At 41.0% G+C, this 22,100-nt stretch overlaps 1 protein-coding gene across 1 annotated transcript in view; it reads right to left on the bottom strand.

Annotated features, from left to right (window-relative positions):
* The window catches only part of CAMKV (CaM kinase like vesicle associated), a 239,817-nt gene that overhangs the window by 103,137 nt on the left and 114,580 nt on the right, over positions 1-22,100 (bottom strand). The window contains exons 2-4 of the mRNA XM_029599639.1: positions 20,792-20,899; positions 6,906-7,037; positions 3,883-3,957 (exon numbers count right to left, since the gene is read on the bottom strand). Coding sequence (XP_029455499.1) covers positions 3,883-3,957; positions 6,906-7,037; positions 20,792-20,886 — 302 coding nt within the window. The 5' untranslated portion in view covers positions 20,887-20,899. The remainder of the gene's footprint in view (positions 1-3,882; positions 3,958-6,905; positions 7,038-20,791; positions 20,900-22,100) is intronic.

The raw sequence follows: 22,100 nt of genomic DNA, 5'->3' as shown, positions 1-22,100 counted from the left end.
AGCCATGTCACCTAACACTCTATGTGGAAGGAGTGGGTCCACAAGTGCTTCTAGATAGAATGTAACTTGTTCTAGTGAGTTGGGTCTCTATCTTTCTTCCTATTATGCTGGTTAAGTACCAGCATAATCACATGTACAGAACCATGTAACTGTATATAAAATGTTTAGGGTCTTCTATTCCAGTTTCCCCAAGTAAAAAAATCCTTGCATGCAACTACAGAAGAGTTCTGAGCCATTTCTAATTCACAGTAAATATTTCTCTTGGAAGAAAAGGATCCCTGCTACACAGAGAAGCAGTACCAAATAAAGGAGAGAAACATTCCCTCAGGTTTTGGGCCCAGCGAATGCTATGGACCCAGAGAGAGAAGTTCTGAATCCAAGCAGTGCTGATCCAGGGAGAAACAAGCAGGCAACAGAGTTAAACCAGTGCTCAGAGGCAACAAAGGACCTGAAAAAGCAGGCACCCTACTGTGACCACAAACAGTGAATACAACAAAAGAGAGCAATTAACTCAGACAGCATGGCATCCAGCACAAATCCCAAAGCTGCTATCACTAAATTAAATACAATTAATTATCATATATGGAAGTTTAAGATGGAAATGCTGCTGAATAAAGATAAATTATGGGATGTGATATGCAAGGCCACACCTACTGAAAATGCAGAACTTTGGGACTAGAAAGAAATCAAAGCAAAGTATTATTTGTCTTCTTATTTAAGATAATCAAGTAATACGTATCCGTAGTGGTGCCACTGTGAGAAAAATGTGGTAAAGCTTGAAAAGATTACATACAGCATTTAAATTTAAACTGAAAATTGTTTCTGCTTTACAAATTATACAGTTTAAAGCCAAAAGAATCCCAAGAAATAATACAACATATTAATACCATGCTAGAAATCACAGAGAAATTGAATTGAATTGAATGGGAAAAGATTTGAAAGATGGACATGTGATTGCAATATTATTGTGTGGTTTGCCAGACATTTATGTTATGCTTATAAATGCACTAGAGTCTACACCAGAATGCAAATTAACACTGGACTATGTGAAAGACAGGCTCATAGATGAGTTTGTTCGCAAAAATGAAAAACTAAAGGAGACAAAAACAAGCATCACATGCACCATGAGGCAGGCCTACAAGGGGGAGGGATAGAAAGACAAAAATGATTTTCAAACTGCCCTTACTACAGGGAAAGTGCAGCTCAGAAAAGCAAAATCTCATAACACACCAGGAGTTAAAGCCTATGGGCATGCATAGCCCAGGAGAGGCAGAGAGCTATATGGGGATGGGGGAAGCAGTAGCAGCCCAACCAATGTAATCACTGTCAAGAGATGGGACACTTAAGGAGGAACTGCCCAGCCTGGAAACTTGAAAGCAATCAGCTCAGACAATAAAAGCAACTTAGCACAAGCAGACAGAGAAATGCTAAATTGCTTTGGAGCTGCAGTTTTAAACTCCCTGAGGGAAGTGATATAAGAGATTGGTACATTGATTCCAGATCAACAAGGCATTGAAAGGTGGTAATACTTTTCACAGATATAGACTACAGTGTGAAAGATACAGCTTTCGTGGCAGAGAGGAAATCCATTCCTGCAGTGGGAAAGAGTCAGGAATGGGTAGAATGTATCACCATAGCTGAATACAAGCACAGAATTTACTTCATGAAAAATGTGCTGCTTGTACCAGATCTGAAGGGCAGCCTAATGTCAATGGAAATACCTGACAAATAAAGGTTTCACTGTCCTCTTTTGCAAAAATACATCCACAATTATGAAGGGAATAATTGTATAGGCAGCAATCCCTTGTTCCAACTCATTTGCACAAATGAGGACATAATTTATTTTATTTATCAGGTTTTATATACCATCATTATAAAGCCATAATTGAAGCAGATACCCAACCCCCACATCATAACTGCATACATGAATGACACAGGCACTTGGGGCACAGAAGCCCAGATGCAATAAATGACTTGCTGAATAAACAGATGATGGTGGATTTAAAGATATCCCCATACACAGAGACACTGACATGTGTGCACTGTCTGGCAAAGTGACACATGCACCACTGCCAGAGGCAGGCCATAGCAAAGCAAGTCAGCCACTGGAGCTAATCCACAGTGATCTGTGTGGACCAATTCAAATAGTGACCACCTTCTGCAAACATATACTTCCTGATCTTCATTGATTATTACTCCAGGAATACAAAGACCTACCTACTGACACAAAATAGTGAAACACTGAAGAAATTCAAAGAATACATGGCACCAACAAGCAACAAGTTCCAACATAGATCTGGACCCTTTCATATGGACAATGGGAGAGAGTATGTGGACAGAGCAATTCAAGCATACCTCAAGCAATAAAGGATCGAGCATAAGGCCACAGTGCCCAATGCTTCCAATCAAAAAAATATTGTCAAAAAGAAAAGCCACACACTGATGGATTCAACAAGGAGCATGCCAACCTTCCTGACAAGTTCTATGGGAGAGGCACAGATAATTGCAAACTATCTGGAGAACCTGCTGCCATCAAGGATAAATGAGGTGGCACTTCATGAATAGTAGCACAACATAAAACCTTGCATAAATCGCCTGAGGGCAATTGGCTACAATAGCTACGTAAATACCCCAAATAGAAAGCGCTTCAACACGGAGAACAGAGCCACAGAGGGCATGCTGTTGGTATACAGTGAATGAGACTGAGGAAACAGAATCCTACTCCCTAGGACAAACAAAGTGACAGTAACTAGGAGTGTGCACTTCAACAAGGTAACCTCATTGAATGTCACAACTCCAATGATCCCTAAGCAGATGGTTCCCGTGAGCATCACCACCAACATGTGTCGAAGTGAAGTCATGGAACAATCAGGTATTGCCACTGGTACAAACTGAGATGGAGCTGCACTGATGAATCAGGTCTCCATTTTTCTCCCTGCCTGTTCTGGTTACATACCAGAACAATCACCTGTACAGAACCATGTAAGTTTATATATAATGTTTATTGTTTTCTATCCCAGATTCCCAAGTAAATAATCCTTGCATGCAGCCACAGAAGAGTTCTGAGTCACTTCTACTTCACACATAAATGTTTCTCTTGGAGTCACAGGGATCCCTGCTGCGCACAGACCCAGTTCTGACCCTGAATAAACAGATCAGGCCAGAACTGGTACCAGATATAGGAGAGAAAAAAAATCCCTCAGATTTTTGGAGTCTCGTAGTTTCAGATAACTCTAGGGAGAAATAAGTGATCCTATTGATTGGAAGCCAATGCTTTGCCATAGTGCTAGACATCAGTGACATCCTGAGGACATTATATCCTCAAAGGATAGGATATTATAATTAATTTTTCTCTGTGAACCTTGTCAGATACTACTAAAATTCAAACTGGCAAAAGGCTGCTGGGCAAACTGGGAACAAGCTGGGGAAACGGGCACAGGTGTCAGCACGCGTGTTTTAAAATCCCCCCACTTATGCGATAGAAGCGGCATTTGCACTCACAGGCGTACGCCCACTTAAAAAATTGTGTGCACGGTCAAACTATATATGCGCACGTGTTTTAAAATGGCCACCTCCCTAGGTGCGGCCCAACGAACGTGCCCGTGTGCCGGTTTGAAAGTTACCGTCAAAGTGAGGTCAGGTGGAAGATACGAGGAAGAGGGACCTAGTGTTGGGTTGCATATGGGAATCTGTATGTACATCTACTCAACGTGGACAAACCTCAACTGAGTAGACCGGATGGGCCATTTTTTGCCTTCTGCAGTCATTTCTATGTTACTGCATGCCGTATGTGCCGTGTTCATTTACTGTTCATAGCTTCTGTGTGAAAAAGAGTAGGAAAGTTCAATGGCTGGAGACAGGCTAAAGGAAGAAGTCACTTACATTTCCATGAAGATAAAGTATTCCTTCCGAGTCTCATAAACATCCACCAGCTGCAGAATATTGGGGTGTTTCACCCTGCAGGAAAAGAACAAGAAGTTTGAGATAGTTTCTTCTCATAGGCACAGTAAAGAGTTACAAGGATGTGTACTTATTTCACTCCCTTCCTTACCTGGTGGGTGATCTTTACTCTATCTTACTGTCTTCTCCTGAGATGTGTCCTTATATTATCTCACACCCTTTCAAATTTTATCAGTAACTAAGCATGCAACAGTAACCCAGGTCAGCCCTGATGGGCTGATCCAACTTTGATTTTGCCCCATCGTGCCAATAAATTTGTATCCCCACCTTTCCTAGTGAGATTAGAACAACAAATTCATAGATAGTATGGGGAAAAGTCTAACAGAATGAAATATGAAATTGCAGACTTTTATTAGGTAATTTATCATTAAAATTCTGTACTGTATCATTAAAAAGAGCCACAGTACCTAAACACTAAAAGGTGAATTTTCAAAGTATTACATGTGCAAAAATTAGCATACACATGCGTAAGTAGCCGCTACGCATGCATTCCATATTGTATAAAAGCCTCAAGTACGTGTTTATATTCACTTTTGCGTGCAAATATAAGCGTGTAAAAAAGGGGCGGTCTAGGGGCATTCTGGTGTGGGGCCAACACATGAGCACATAAGTTGATATTTTAAAACACATGTATGCGCGTACCTTTCCCAACTTGCGTATTTTTATACCTGCTAATTATCTGAGGTAAGTAATAACAAATATGTTTATTTTGTAGTACTGACTGAGGGAGCAGGTCTGGGTAAACTAGGGGGAGTACAGGCTGAAGAACCATGAGGGTCTCAATGGCCTGGTGAAGGACCAGGCGAACTAGTGGACTAATTGGTAAAACTGGTAATTTCATTGACGCACATGTGATAAAATTGGCTGAGTTACATGAGTAAGTCCTCATTTACTTTCGTGTGTAAATGTTTAAAATGGTTGAAACTAATAAACATAAAAAAAAAAAAATAGCTAGGTAAAGTCCGCACATTCAATGCATTGAAATGCACAGTTTCAATGCATAGTATGTGTTTGCGCATAGGCCTACATATGCACGCATGTTGTGTAGCAAACGTGTGTATTTTATAATGTGTGCATATGCGAAACACATATGCTGTAAAATACTATAGTAAAATTGTGAGCACCTATATGTGACTGAATCATTCCATTAAATCATTTAGTGATTTGTAGGGGTTTGCAGAACCAGAGAGTATAGAGTGAGATTGGAGTTGGACACCAAAGATGGAGCAGTCTTTCTCTCTCTCTCTGTTGCATAGGCTTGCAGGAAGATCACCAAATGGGTTAATTTTGTGAATACCTTGACAGGAGTGAAGCTCACTTGTAAGCCAGGGTATGTTGAGTATGATCTCAGTCTCTCAGATTCACTGCTAATGCCCTTCTTAATACTTGCATTTTGCCAAAGAGAGCTTCCTTCTGAAGTGCATAAGATGTTATATGCACAGGCAACATGTCTAGATGGGCTTGGAAATACTTTTTAATCAAGCTAGTGGCACTCAATGCAACTGGGACTGTTTCCGAATCTTTCTGCCACATTTTCTTGGTCTCTGATTGTTAAATCTGTGGTGTTGCTTTGAGAAAAGCTGCTGACCCAAAGGAAGTGGCTATGGAGCTGTTTCTCCTTGGTTTTTGTTTTTGACTGCCACACCAAGGAGTAAGATACTGCCACCTTGTACCTCCTGGACTCAGTGTCCTAAGATCTTGAACTTGGTAAGGAATAAAGGTTTTCCATCTGTATATTGTTTTTTTTATGCATTTGATTTATAAGAATGGATTGTATATTGCATTTGTGTTTTGACTATTATATTATCTGCATTGAGCATGCCTCAGAAAGAGCAAAACATTAAATGTGCTAAATTAATTTTAAAAAAATCTCTGGATGATGACCTTTACTCTTAGGGATGCTCGTTTCTTGTTGGGAGAGTCCAATTTTTGGAGACCAGAAGATTTTTGTGCTTCAGAAGGTTTGTCTATAAAGAGACAGTGAACCTTTGGCTATTCAGCCAGCATGACCCGGTGCCACTCAAGCACTGTTGAAAAGGAGAGTTATCCCATCCAGTATCAATTAAAAGGAGAAGAAAGGAGGAGTGTGCCCATCCAGTACAGCAGGGAGGCATAAGGAGGTCAGAATAATTCAGAGCATAGGAAACCAGGTACAAAGGGGTGTCCTTCAAGAGATGAGAAGCCCTTACAGCCATTCCATAAGAACCAGGATTCAGACAATATACACAGGGGATTCTAAAAGTGCACTTGTACATCTGCAATCTGAGAACATGGATTCAACTCCTAAAGAGTGTGTTTTATGTTAGATCACTGCCAACGAAGAAGCTGAACTCAAAGTAAAGTTTTATTTGTATTAGAACACCACTTCCTGTCTGAAGAGTGTTTCTTGGGAGTGAGTGAAAGTCCTGTTCCTAAGGAATACATTTCTCTGTCCCCCCCCCCACCCCCCCATTCGGATCAAACCCTGGGGTGGCAGTGAATGTGTCCGGTGTCAGCAGGCCCCAGCGTGAAGTGGGTCCCCCTCACTGGAGTGGGCACAGGGAAGATGGCTTCATATAATTCTTTGACTCAGCTGTTTCCTCTTCTCCAGTTCAGTTGGAAATAGAGCTGGGATCTGGCACTACGACGAGCCTTCATTTGCAGCTACCTGAGAATGTTTTGCCTATTTTCTATCTCTCCCCAGCTTGCTTAGTCCAGTCACTGGAGTGGCAGTTCTCAACCACAGGCCATCCATCAGGACTCCTTCCAGAAACCTGCAATCATACTGTCAGCCTGAAATCCATCCACTAAATGTTGCTATTGTTCAATGGCATTCACTCTCTCCTCACCTCCCCTCGGGGCTGAAAATTCCCTGGGAGCAGAAGACCTGAGCTGGGAACTCGAACCCAGATAACCTGAGCCACAGAGACAGCCCCCAGTGACCCCACAACATAGGAGAAACTCACATTTTTAGAATGATAATTTCATTCTTTGCCGCTTTTCGAACTTTCCTTCCATCTTTCTTCTGGAACTTCTTGCAGGTATAAAGTTTTCCTGTTGTTTTCTCTTTAGCTCGAAATATTTCACAGAATTCTTCACTGCGAAACACAGAATAAAGAAAAACATGCTCCCTGAGTGTGGAGAACTGGAAACATATCTCCTCAGCATCACTTGAATGCATTTCAGTTTAATGTGTAAATATTCAGTGATTATCCCACAGTCAGGGCATGGCTGCTTCTTCCTGGTCATCTCAGCAATAGCAGCGAATGGGAAAGAACTGGGAAAATGGCCACTGGTGTAACCCATGACCAACTAATATTGCTAAGATGGGGATAATTCTGTCTATAACACAAAAACAAGAGAGCATGAAATCATATGCAACTCCCAAAATATTTAAATACAAAGAGAAGGAAATCAACTTTTAAAAATTATGGGGCAGATTTTTAATTTTACACGCACAGGGTACATTTGTGTGCGCTACCTGGCGCACACAAATGTACACCCGATTTTATAACATGCGCACGCTGCCGGGCGCCTGTTATAAAATCCGGGGTCAGCGCGTGCAAGGGGGTGCACACTTGGGCACCTTGTGCGTGCCGAGCCCTAGGGGAGCCCCAATGGCTTTCCCCATTCCCTACAAGGCCGAAATCGGAGCGGCCTCAGAGGGAACTTTTTTTTCGGTTCCCCCCCACCTTCCCCTCCCTTCCCCTATCTAACCTACCCCCTAGCCCTAATTAAATCCCCCCTACCTTTGTTTCAGCAGTTATGCCTGCCTCCGCCATGCCCACAGCCCCGCCCCCTTCCCGCCCCTTTTTCGAAGCTCCAGGACATATGCGTGTCCCGGGGCTTGCGCACGCCACCGAGCCTATGCAAAATAGGCTCGGCGCACACAGGGCCAGGTTTTCAGGGTTACGCGTGTAACCCTTTGAAAATCTGCCCCTATATGTAGACTGAGTCTTGTCTGTGCTAAGGTTAGAATCTACAGTTTTGTGCCTCGCAATGGGCTTTAGACAGAATGATAGAGAGCACAAAGAATCAAAAATTATTTACTACTTTATTTTAAACTCACTTTCAAAAATGGCTTGTAACAAAAAATAAACATGTTTACTTATCTTCATAGCAAATGCTGCAAAAAGAAACCCCCCAACAAAACAGCAGGAAGCTATTAATCCATAATTCATACGTCCCCAACGCAACGATGTTTCGACAGTTTACTGTCTGCATCAGGGGTAGCTGCAAAAATCCTACCCAGAAGTAAAGAAGATACAATGCACCATTCCACCATGCTGAAGCGCTTATAAGATGTAGCGCTCTTAAGATAGGTGGTAAGGGTGGCGTGGTAGATGTTATCATCTTTAGTTTTGGGTAGGAGTTTTGGTCATGCTGCTGTTTTTGCTTTTGCAGACGGTAAACTGTCGAAACATTGCGGCGCAGGGATTATGGATTAATAACTTCCTGCTGTTTTTTGCAGTGTTCACTATGAAGATAACTTGTACCAAAAAGCTAAATATGTTTACTTATTAATGAAAGTGGGTTTAAAACAAGGTGGCAAATGATATGATTCTTTGTGCTCTTTACGATTCTAAGGCCCATCGCAAGGCACAAGACAGCAGATTCTAACTTTGGCACAGACAAGATTCTGATACCACTTTTTAAAACTATATCTATTTTTTGTCTATATGTAATTTTCAAATCGATTTTCTTTTATATTTAAATATTTTGGGGGTAATTTTGTAACATTGTGCATAAGCTAGCCAGCAAAGATGCATATAATTCGCACTAATTTTCAAAGCGGACTTCTGAATACAAGTCTGCTTTGAAAATTATCTCAGCAAAACTACAGGGATGCAAATACCCCCTGCTATTAGATGCGCATTATTTTGCCATGAGAATTTATGTGCAAACGTTTTCAAACCAAAAAGTCCCGGCGCTGTCCAGACTCCACTACTGGAACACTTCTCACCTGTACACATAAAAAGTACCCATGTAATGGCCATGCAATTCTCCAAAATGTCGTTTGTGTGGCTAAATACTATTTACCTGCAGAAGTGCCCTCATCATGCGCACAAAGATCAAGACTGCCACGCTGTGTATTAGACTGAGAAAGGGCTTTTGGCCTCTAGCTCAGCCCTCTGGGCATCTCTGCTTTGGACTTGTTCAGTGACGTTTTGTTTCACTGTGTCCATTAATACCTTAGCCGTTCATAAAATAGTGCAGGATTCCCTTTAACAAATCCAAGGACGTGCCACACACAGCCTCACTGGACACACGATTCCATGAATGAAAAAACTGCTACTAAAATTCAAAAGCATCTCTCACTTTTTTATAGCTTCAAAATATGCCCCCTCCCATTCCCCTAAACTCCCTCCTGGCCTCTCCGGTTATCCTTCTCCCTCTGCTTATTAGGATTTTTAACACTGGGCTTTCCCCTCCTTTCTCTGCCTTCATGGCCTGGCTATTTCTGTTTCGCCTGCTCCTCCACGTACTCCTCCCTCTCTGGCATGACCTCCGTTCTACTGCTCTTCCTCACTAACATCTTCTCTCCCCCTTGGGCTCATTGCCCTCCCTCCCCATCATCTCACCACTCAGCCTCCCAAGTCAATTGTTAGCACTCATACTCCTAGAGGCCGACGCAATAAAGTGCGCCCAAGCCCAGTGCGAAGGTTTACTCGAGGTTGGATGCGCCTTTTGGACGTGGTAGACCAGCATCCAATGCAATAAGGGGATCAGCGTGTCCATAACGTGCAGGCTAACAAACGCGTCCCAACTAGCGCCTACCGCATTTAAAATCGAGGTAGATTAAGACATTAGCTATCACCGCCCAATGCAGGAAAGTGCGCCCGAAGGCTGAGGACCTAATGCGCAATTTTTTAACGCCAGGAATTTAACTCCAGCACCAGAGGTGGAGTAAAGTTAACTCGCAGACAAGGGCTCATGAGAAACATTTAAAAAATATGGTCCTCTGTGTTGCAATAAGCGTGTCCACCTTCTTAGTTACTGCTAGCGGTGGAGAAAAATACACGTATATTGACTTGATCCACTTTCCTTATGGCCACACTATTTAGACCCCCCTTAGCAGTGGGTGCCTAATATAATAAACCAGCAACCTTCAAAATAAGAAAGAAGCCGGATCAAAACAGATGCTCATATTGAGCTTGTGGGTGGGCACCCGATGCAATAAACAGGCGTGCAGTTCTCCCTTAGCATGCCCCTTTTTCTGCTGCCCCAACTTCCCTCTCATTTAAGCACCACATCAGATGCCCAAGGGATGTGGTTGTGCACGCTTTAGGACAACGGGCACTCAATACGAGTGCCCGTTTTGAGTGCATGTCTTACTGCATCGGATTGCTAGCACGCCCAAGCCCATGCACCCAGATTGTCACGTGTCTTCTGCTGTTTGCCAACTGTCACTCTGCTCATGAAACCCTAATACAATGACTGACAAAAGGAGAGGAAGATAAACACTCAGGCTCACAATGACGGCAGAAGAGAAGCACCAAACAATAGGAGTGGAAACAGTACAGGAAACAAGAATCACTATTCAAAGCTTGTCCAAAATCTCCTTCCCTCTCCTAATTTCTCTCCGCTCTGCCCCCAAATACCCTAGGTACTACATCTCCCCCTCACAACCTCCAGTCCCTACTCTAACCCCCTATTGCCCTCGGTGTTGCTCTACCCCTCCTTCACATGGTCCTGCTCTCCTTCCCTCCCAATGGCCCAGCCTAAACTGGAAGAATAGCAGAGCTAGCACTTTTCCCTTCCCCCTACATCATTCACAGTCTAAGAAGCAGTTTGAACTATGAGGTGCATCTTACATTTCCAGAAAGTTCCACATGGCTCAAATGGGACCTTAGACTCTGAACTGACTCACAATTTTGGCTCTGATGGCAGGCAGCTACAGATTCTTCAGCCCACATGAGCTGGATCAGGAGGGTGGGGTGACAGCAGATAATTTTGGTTTTGGCCTCTCAGGCCACATCAGAGCTGAGTCATGGCATCAGCGTGATGTCCATAGAGGCGCGATGCCTGGGGCGGTTGTTTCTCTCTCCTCCCCTGCCTTCCCCTCATCCTGACAATTTCTGGGTCCATGGAGTGGCACAGCATTTTAGCACTCTTAGGGCAATGGTGCCTATGGCCATAGGCTACTTATAGCTCTGCCTGAATGTATATTTCCATGCTGTACAGTTTCAGTTGATCATCAAACTTGGTGAGTCCTGTATGGACAAGCTCCTACTAAACCAGTTATTTAGCAAAGTCTGACATGCCTATTGTTTCATTCTGTGCATGACGAAGTGCCTGTGGAATATTGTTCTGGAGTATGTTGCTTTGCTGATTGCCTACTATACTAACTTTAAAAAGAGATGGAAAGAGTCTGATCAGATTCATTTGGTCTGGACAAAGTGCGCATGACAAGCACAGCCTTGCAGTCATATCTGGAACCTAATTCACTTAAGAATGGATATGAGCATGAAGTAGTATCTCTCTCTGTGCATGCATATTTGGACAAAAAGCCAGCAGTTGTGCATCTGTGTGCGTGTAAGTGTGTGCATTACTGTGGTGGCAATTGGCATCCATGGTAAATTTGCATTAGGGAAAGGGGCAAATTTTCAAAAGGTTTAACCTCCTAACTTTTAGAGTTAGGCTCCTAAATTGGCCCTTTTGAAAATTTACTAGGGCCGAGTGCCTAAATTTAGGATCCTAGTTTCAACAGGTTCCTAAAAAAAAATGGGTGGCTACAGGGGGAGTGAAGCGGGGAGAGCTCTTAGCACTGATTTTCAGAACTAGGTATAGGTCCAGTTTGTTGGAATGGACCCAGTACTGAGAAGCAGTTTATGTAGAGTCTTTAGATGGGTGTTTTTCCTGATACCTCTGTTGCTTTGTTTCCCCTTCATGGGGTATTCATGCCATTGTTCATGCTGTTTTGTCTCTCTAGCGGTGCCTTGGAGGTACTGTGGCCTCTGCTGCTGATGCCTGCCTGCACGTTTCATAAAACTTGGATGGAAAACCCAATGTTGGAATCATAAATATGATGCAGTGCTTCTCCCACATACTTTAACAGAAATAAAATAAATGACATAATGAAATAAACCACTAAAAATGCAGGAGCCAATATTCAAAAAAAGCTGATCTCCTAAATTTAAGCTTCTAACTGGGAGATGCTCTAAAGTGCATTATATCATGTATATTGAGTGATATACATGATATTTTATATTTCTCTGCCCAGATACCTTTCCCTATTACAATGACCTTTATTGCATGCAATTTGCATGCATGAATAAGGCAACGGTCTTCATGCTTAGTCAATTTGATGTTAATATTTTATCGTGATCAACCAAGAAGGTGGTCAGTTGTGATAAAATAACAACACCTATTTGAAATGTATTAAATGTGCGGTAGGAGGCCTGGGACCCTAATGCGGGTCCCGAGGCTCATGTTGTACATTTAATGTGGCAGAAAAAAGAATAGTGGCAAAACAGGGAGGTGTCAGGGCCCCCAGTCGAGGTGGCCCTGACACCCCCAAAAGTTCAAAAAAGAAAACAAATTTAGGTACAAGTTGGGGTTCCCTCAGAGCTTAATACATAAAGTGTCCTGGCCCACTTTCCCCTCCCCCAAGTCTAATAAAAGAAATGAGAGTCCAGGCCCTGCACCCCCCAAATCTCACAAATAGAATAAAGGCTCCGGCCCCCCAAAGTTATACTGATGACCCCCAATGATCTAGACCCTCCTCCTCCCACCCTCCAAGTGATACAGTCGTCCCGTCCCCCCCAATTAAAAAAAAGGTTCTGGGCCCCACCCCACCTTCCGCATCTCCCCTTACCTTAAAACTGATTCCGCGTCGAGGCTGGGTACACCCTCTCATCCGGCCCGGACAGCGCCATTTTCCAAAATGGCGCCGATCTGACCTTTCCCCATCCATACATGCTGCCGCTTACCCACTCACACGCACTCCCTCTCTCTTACCCACTTGCATGCAGACACACATGCTCCCTCTCTCACCTATTCGCAAACACACACACACTCCCTCTCCTTCCTCCCCTTCACCTAGACCACCTTCTCTACACTTTCTTCCTTCTTTTCTACTTCCCTCTCATTTCCCCTCTTTCGCTTGTCCTCTACCCCCATCTTCTTCTTTCAACTAGCAACTTACCACATCGCTACTTCAAATTGTCCGTTTGTTGATGGGAATCAACAATCCTTCCTGAAAGGGGTGGAAACCCCATCACCCCATCAATAAACCGTGCTGCCATGGGCTGCTCTCTTCCTGCTGGCAGGGTGTGGGAATGTCATCCACAAGAGTTGCCACACGGGCCTCTCTTTTCCTGTCAGATTGGGAAATGAGGCTGTGGCCACATCTATTAGATCCAAATGTTATCTGAATGTCATCCACTTTGAAGTGGCTGACCAGTCACATAAGCCAGAATATAAAATATAAAAAAATTAAATTAATAACCAGGTCAGTTTTGAAAGTCCATGGCTACTTGGAACCCATGAACATGTGAGCTAATTTTCATAGGGAAACTCCCTAAAGAACCTCCCTTTGAAAATTCAGAGCTGGCAGAGGCCGTTGGCACAATACCTATGTACTTTACATCTGCTTGATGCAAAGTATGCCCAGTAAATTACACATGTAAATTTAAAAAATAAATCCCCCATGTATATGTTCCCTCCCCCCCCCCCCCCCACAGTTTTTCCCTTTCAGTCATGGCTAAAAGCATGCATGCTGTAAAACTGCGCATGTAATGTTAGCTGTTGATGGGAGAGCAGCAAGTTTCAGGCTCAAGAACTTACCCAGGTAACTCCTTTGTTACCAAGGGAAATTCTAGAGAAGTAAAGTTCCTAGATGAAATAAATGACTGCTTCATGGTGCAGCTGGTACAAGAACCAACAAGAGGGGAAACTATTTTAGACCTCATCTTTAGTGGAACACAGGATTTTGTGCGAGAGGTAACAGTGTTGGAACCACTTGGCAATAGCGATCACAACGTTATCAAATTTGACTTAATAACTGGAGGGAACTTAAAAAAAAGAAATCTACTGCGAGATCATTTAACGTTCAAAAAGGGACTATGCTAAAATGACGAAACTGATTGGGAAAAATTGAAAGGAGCAACTGCAAATGTTAAGAGTTTAGCCCGGGCATGGACACTGTTTAAAAATACCATCTTGGAAGCCCAGAGCAGATGTATTGCACATATTAGAAAAGGTGGAACGAGAGGAGTGGCCAAGATGGCACCTGTGAGAGACGCTGGTGTGTGAAGCTCCGACAGCTTTGTTTCTTGTTCCTTTTTTTGAAAGTTTTTTTTGGAGGTTTCGAAAGATGCCCCATACTAAACGCAAAGGCCGTGTAAGAGAGGGAGCCCAGACCCCTACTAGACCTGTGCTGATTCAGACAACACTGACGGGCTTCAGACCCCTGATGGAGGCAATATCCCCGGAGGGTCCCGCTGAGCAGTTAGGTGGAGAGCAAGCACCGTTGCTCCTGGGAGAAACCTCGCTAAGTCCCAGGGCTCCTACAACCCCTAATCCACCAGGTGACGCTGAGACCGCCGTGGACTTAGGCTCAAGACAAGGACAGATGGCTTCGCTTGAATTGAACCCTATTAGGGAAGCTGCAGCTGGAGAAACTGCGCCATCAGAGAGATCGGGAGGTCCGTTCATCTCCTCCCCACAAGTGGAGGGCGACTTCGGCTTAGACCGAGCTGCAACCAGCGAAATGGGAGCTGGATTAGCAGTGAAGATTTCTCAGACTCAAAGATCTCCAGACTCTCAAGGTATTTCTCTACCACAAAGTATAAATACAATATCTTTTTTGTTGGATGAAAAACCTAAAGTTGTGACTATGGAGTTAATATGGCAGACAGTAATGTCGACCCAAAAGGCTTTGTTGACTTTGTCTTCAAATATAAAAGAAATGCAAACAACGTTATATAATTTGACCCCAGAAACAAACAAACAAACATGAAGTTAATCTGGTGAAAGTGGATGAAGAATTAAACCAGATAAAGCAAGTACAGCTTTCTATAATTCAAGGAGAATCTATGTTGGGGAAAAAGGTGGAAAATATAGGGAATTCACTTAGGAAAAATAATCTAAGGATATTGAATTTTCTGAAGTGTAAAATGACTTCACCGAAAGAACAATTAAAGAATTATTTTCAAGAAATTCTGTTATTATCATCAGATAAGTTTCCAAAGATATTAAAGGCATACTTCTTACCGAAGAAGAAAGAAGAAGAACAAGCAAATGGAAATTTATTACAAGAAGATTTGACATTAAATGTTACTGAGTTAATAAAGACTTCTTATAGATCTCAAATAGAAATGCGAGGAACTTTACTGGTGAAATGTCAGTCATCGGAAGATAGAGATGATATATTAAAATTATACCTAAATAAAAGATCTTGCTTGTATCTAGGGGAAAAATTATGGGTATACCCTGATGTCTCCAAAGAGACACAGATAAGACGTAAAAAATTTCTAGTTCTTGCAAATCAGGCCAGAACTTTTGGGATTCAGATAAACATTAGATTTCCTTGTAAATGTATAATGAAAGTGGAAGGTGTAAGATTTTTTTATTATGAACCTGAACAGTTAGAGAAATACTTGGAGAGCCATAGGAGTAATGAGACAGAGTAATAACATCATCTTCGTATTGTAGGAAAAATGGTGTATACTCCTTGATCTCTCAATGTTTGGTTTAAATTTATGTATGATTGTTTGCTTGCAATAGGAATGCCCCCCCCCCCCCCCCCCCCATTATTGTTTGGTAAAAGGGAGTCTAGATTATTTGTTGGAGTGTAATTTATAGAATATATGTTTTCCTCGGATAACATAATTTATGTTACACTATGTACTCTTGAATTAGGTTATTATTCTGAATTTATTTATTTATTTATTTATTTAAAGTCTCTTATATACCGATAGCCGTTCGCACATCGCATCGGTTCACAAAGAACAAAAAACTTTTGGGCAGCGCCCTTACATATAACCGATAACAATACAGATAACAGGGGGAGTAGGCAATGCAAATTAATAGATCAATAAATAGTGAAAACTATAAATATAAACATACATAACAACTATATACAAAGCATCAGTAGTCATAAAAGCGAAAGGCATAAATCGTTGGTCATAAGGCATTCTTAGTCGTAGAGCATACTTAATCATGATTTGTCAAATCTGAAATATGCAAAAAAAAAAAAAAAAAAGGTGGAAAGAAGGCTAAATGATTATTGGTATGGTTAAAAGGTGAGGGGAAAGAGGCTTTAATATTTAAATATATCTTTCAAGAAATGGAAAATGGATCCAAATAAAGAAAATAGAAAACAGCATAAGCATTGGCAAGTCAGATGCAAAGCACTGATAAGGGAAGCAAAGAGAGAATTTGAAAAGAATCTTGCCGTGGAAGCAAAAACTCATAAAAACCTTTTCAGGTACATTCAATGTAAAAAGCCTGCGAGGGAGTCAGTTGTACCATTAGATAATCAAGGGGTAAAAGGGGCACTTAGGGTGACAAAGCCATAAGAAATAGACTAAATTAAGTCTTTGCTTTGGTATTCAGTGAGGAAGATTAAGAGATAGACCCATGACAGAAATGATATTCAAAGACAAAATATTCAAAGACAAAATATTGATATTCAAAAACAGTTAAAATATTATCACTTTATTTAGCACTATGTTAAATTGTCAACCAGTTATACTGTTCCATATGTTATACGGTTCCATGTAAAGCTCCGCTATCTGTTGAGCAGTTCTTCGTTTTATGTAAACCGGAGTGATTTGTAGTCCCTACTAGAACTTCGGTATATAAAAATTAAAAATAAATAAATAAATAAATAAAGACAATGATTCAGAAAAGTTGAAACAAATCTCAGTGAACCTGGAAGATGTACTAGGGCAAATTGACTAAAGAGTAGCAAATCACCTAGACCAAATGGAATATATCTCAGAGTGCTGAAAGAACTGAGACATGAAATTGTGGACCTGCTATTGAAAATTTGTGAATTATCAGTAACATCATTTATAGTACCTGAAGACTGGAGGGTTGCCATTGTAATGCCAATTTTAAAAAGGTATCAAGGGGTGATCCAGGAAACTATAGACCAGTGGGTCTGACATCTGCACCATGCAAAATGGTAGAAACTATCATAAAGAGAAAAATTGCTGAACATATAGATAAGTATAGTTTAATGGGACAAATCCAACATGGATTTAGCCAAGGGAAGTCTTGCCTCACAATTTGCTACATTTTTGTGAGGGCATAAATAAAACATGTGGATAAAGGTAAGCCAGTTGATATAGTGTATCTGGATGGCCAGAAAGCATTTGACAAAGACCCTCTCGAGAGACTTGATAGGAAATTAAAACATCATGGGACAGGGAGTAGTGTCCTATTTTGGATTGCCAGCTGGTTAGAAAGTAGGGCTAAATGGTAAATTTTCCCAATGGAAAAAGGTAAGTAGTGGAGTGCCCCAGGAATCTGTTCTGGGACTACTGCTTTTTAATATATTTATAAATGTCCTGGAAATGGGAAAGACAAGTGAGGTGATCAAATTTGCCAATGACACAAAATTATTCAAAGTTGTTAAATCACAAGAGGATTGTGAGAAATTGCAAGAGGACATTGCAAACTTAGGAGACTGGGCATGCAAATGAAATTTAATGTGGACAAGTGCAAAGTGATGCACTTAGGGAAGAGTAACTCAAATTATAGTTACATAATGCAAGGTTCCACATTAGGAGTTACCATTCAGGAAAAGGATCCAGGTGTCATCATTGAAAATACGTTGAAATCTTCTGCTCAATGTACAGCAGCAGCCAAGAAAGCAAATAGAATGCTAGGCATTATTAGGAAAGGAATGGAAAATAAAACAGAATTTCATATTGCCTCTGTATTGCTCCATGGTATGACTTTATCCTGAGTACTGTGTACAGTTCTGGTCACCACATCTTGAAAAAGATATAGCAGAATTAGAAAAGATATAGAAAATGATGACCAAAATGATAAAGGAGATGGAAAAATTTCCTTTTGAAGAAAGGCTAAAGAGGTTAGAACCCTTCAGCTTGGAGAAGAGATGGCTGAGAGGAGATATGATAGAGGTCTATAAAATAATGATTGGAATGGATCAAGTACATAATCAGTTGTTTGCTCTTTCAAAAACTACAAAGACCAGGGGACACACAATAAAGTTACTAGATAATACATTTAAAATTAATAAGAGAACATTTTTTTACTCTGCATAATTAAGCTCTGGAATTCATTGCTAGAGGATGTGGTGAAAGCTATTGATGTAGCTGCATTTAAAAAGGTTTGGACAAGTTCTTGGACGAAGAATCCATTAACAATTATTAAGATAGAATTGCAGAAATCCACTGTTTATTTATGGGATAAGCAGCTTGGAATCTATCTACCCCTTGGTATTCTGTCAGGTACTTGTGACCTCCTTTGGCCACTGTTGGAAATAGAATACTGGATTTAATGGACCTTTGGTTTGACCCAATATGGCAAGTCTTATGTTCTTATGTTCCTTTGAAGTTTGTCTTCGATTTCGCTAGCCTAAAAACCAGATGTGTTTGTGGCACTGTGGAAAAATTATTTAAAAAATGATTTAGTTTACATGAAGAACTTTGTAACAAGATAGAAATTAGTAGAAGATAGATAATCACAAATATTACTAATGTAATTACTAATGTAATTGCTTGACATAAGGCCTATAAGTTCTTAGAATACATATACCATTTTTCTTAGCTTGCTTGTAACACGAAACATGTCATGAGATCAGATATATTAACAAGTAGTTACTCATGAGGCTAACAGTGCAGCTATCAGGGAAAACAGGACATCAGTAAGTTGACCATACCTAACTGTTGCTGATATGATTAGATAGATAGTTGAGGCCTCAGCAGATAAGAACATAGGTCAGAAGAAATATCATAAAAAGACCAACTTCAGATCACTGATTGTAATCAGATGAAAAACAGATCAGATGAAGAGATTGTTGGATATTAAAGTGCTTGATGAACAGTTCCTGATTTCCCAGCACTGTTTCCAACTTTCCAAAATATATCACGCTGGATACTATGAGGGGAAGTATCTTTATATATATTCTTAATGCACAACTCTAATCTTGTGTGCTTGTATTGCTTATTCTCAGACTTATAAGTAAAATTTCTATACTTGTAAGTGTGTTGTGTATTCTGTGATATAATAACCTACCACTCAGCCCACCTTTTACAGGCACTCAAGAACTGAAGCCATTGTTCCTGTCACACATCCACCTCCAGTCATTCTCTTCTCACCAGAGATTATAGAATATAGCAAATAATTCTCCAAATTCTACCATTGTTGCATGATTACTAGCCTTGTAAAGGATGACTGCAATATCCAGGTACCCAAAAAACAAAAAGGAAGGTGATCTATAAAAGCCGTCAGGTTGGAAAAAATAAAATAGATGCCGTGTCCAAATGTATTTAATATTTATTGATAAAAAATTAAATAAAAGTAACTTGACTCCGGCCGAGTTTCGCCACACCGTGGCTGCCTCAGGGGCTGTATATGTGTTCAGTGTTCAAACATGGTCAGCGTATGGATACTAGCTTTAACATCTGATAGTATGTTTTTTGCTGTATATTCTCCTGTGTTAAATTATTTAGTATATGGTGACCAAGGACTGAAACTGATGTGTTGCTGCGTGTGTGTATATTATAAAAGTTTGCGTCAGTGAATGGAATCCTGCTTCAGCTTGAACCGGTGCCAATGAAATATACACGTCTCGCTGGACAAAACTGGATACCATAACATTATCTCGCTTCACAGTGCTAAAGCCAGTGGCCAAAATCCCTGTCTCTCTTATGGTAACAAATATATGAACATTAATGAAATTGAGGAGGTTTTGTCCAGCGAGACGTGTATATTTCATTGGCACCGGTTCAAGCTGAAGCAGGATTCCATTCACTGATGCAAGCTTTTATAATATACACACACACACAGCAACACATCAGTTTCAGTCCTTGGTCACCATATATTAAATAATTTAACACAGGAGAATATACAGCAAAAAACATACTATCAGAATATACAGAATATACAGAATATACAGCAAAAAACATACTATCAGAAGCAAGTATCCATACGCTGACCATGTTTGAACACTGAACACATATACAGCCCCTGAGGCAGCCACGGTGTGGTGAAACTCGGCTGGAGTCAAGCTACTTTTATTTAATTTTTTATCAATAAATATTAAACACAGTTGGACATCTGGCATCTATTTTATTTTTATTTTTTTTATATTTATTTTTATTTATTTATTTATTTATTTATTTATCTTGGCATCTATTTCACTTTTTCCAACCTGCAGTATCCAGGTATGCATTTTTGCTAGGACACCAGTGTGCATAAAAGCAAAGAAAAGCGGGGTATATTGGAAAGACACCCATCTCCCTGTTTCTCACAGAGACCATTGGTATCACATATCTCCCAAGTTTCTCATAGTGGTCCCTGATTACCTCTTCTATAGCCCTTGGGGTTATATCCATCTTTCCTCCATATTTCTCAAAGGAACACCTGCTTTCCTCTTCCTTGACCCATGGTGTTACCCCCTACCCCTTTTTAACAAGGCTCTTATTTTCATCTAACATAGTTCCACAGTATTACACCCTCCTAGGATTCTCACAAGGGGCTCCCTTTTCTGGTGGTATACCTACCCTTCTTCTCCATCACTTCTTCACCCTGTTCCTTCTTCAAATCCTGTGAGAATGTACCCCAAACTCCCATTCCTCTCTCAGATGCTGGAAGACTCATGCATGTTCTTTGTCAATTTTCTGGTTCCTACTTTGTTTGCCTCACTTACGTTTTGATGATTTGTCCCAGGTCATATCTGTCAGTCACCTCAGCAGGATGGTTATAATCCTTCTTATCTCCCAGGGTTACACAACCAAACGGCATCACCACACTGGGGCTGTGGGGAGGAGCATAGAATCAGTCACTCTTCAGGAATACATACAAGAATACACTTAACACACACAAGAATACATTTTCAAAGGCTAGGTCAGGATCTACATGTGCACAATAAGGAGTTATATGAGTAGATTAAATCTCTATAAGTGGATTTGCAGTTGCCTGAAAGTATTCTTGTACTTTCAAAACACACAATTTTAGTTGGTATTTAAAAGAATTCTTCCAGGGGTTCTTCAGTGGATTGGTTAAAAACTTGGGAGGTTGCGGACCATCCGCATACTTCTCCCAGTTGCATCGGTAGACTCCAGAAATCATCACAACTGACCTCAGGCCTGAGCTGTTCCCGTCCATCATTCCTCGAGCAGCTGGCCACGTACTGTGGTGGTTGCTAGTCTCCATTACTTTTTCTCTTCCTGATGCTAATCCTCCCCAATCTTATTCCCTACTCCAAACCACTACTACACCAAGTCCACCTTCCTCATTCTCCTCAAAAAAGAAACAGACCGATTAAAAAAAAAATCAGATTAAATATGTGGCCACATTTATAAATGAGAACAGCTACAACCTGATCCTGCCCAAGGCAGGAGTAATATCTAGAAACAGTTCATAAGATGTTCCCATTGGTTTTATGTCAACATGAAAATTAAAATCTAGAATAATCAGTGATGAGCAAATTTTGAAATGGATTCTGCATGTAACAATAGCATGCATGTGTAAGTAGCCTTTATTTTGTGCACAATGCTATTTTTTAAATATTGAAAATACACATGTATTTTCAGTTTCAAGCTCACACTTTACTGGCGCAAAATAGGGGCAGTCTAGGGATGGATCAAGAATTACATACCTTAGTTGCTATTTTCTAAGAGATTTATGCATAGCTATGAGCCAGCTTGTTCGTACAATTTCACACTTGCTAATTGACTAGCACAAGTGAAATCGGACTTGTCTGTTGACTGCAAATTTTGGTTGGGAGGCTTTCTTGCATTGGAATTATTCATGCATACTGAAACAGACGCACGTATTTTCAAAGTAGACTATGCTGTATTTGATAAAGTATGCAGCATCCTGCTGAATACATCTCCATGCGTCACAGATACCAAGGAGTTCAGGAAAGCCCTGAAAACTCAGTTGTTCAAGCAGGCATTCCAAACATTGTGTCTCACTCCGAGGCCAATGTCTCTTGCCATCCTATGATGTCCCAA

The sequence above is a fragment of the Rhinatrema bivittatum genome, chromosome 4 (assembly GCF_901001135.1).
Source record: "Rhinatrema bivittatum chromosome 4, aRhiBiv1.1, whole genome shotgun sequence".
NCBI lineage: Eukaryota > Metazoa > Chordata > Amphibia > Gymnophiona > Rhinatrematidae > Rhinatrema > Rhinatrema bivittatum.
This window is presented reverse-complemented; position numbering and strand designations above follow the sequence as displayed.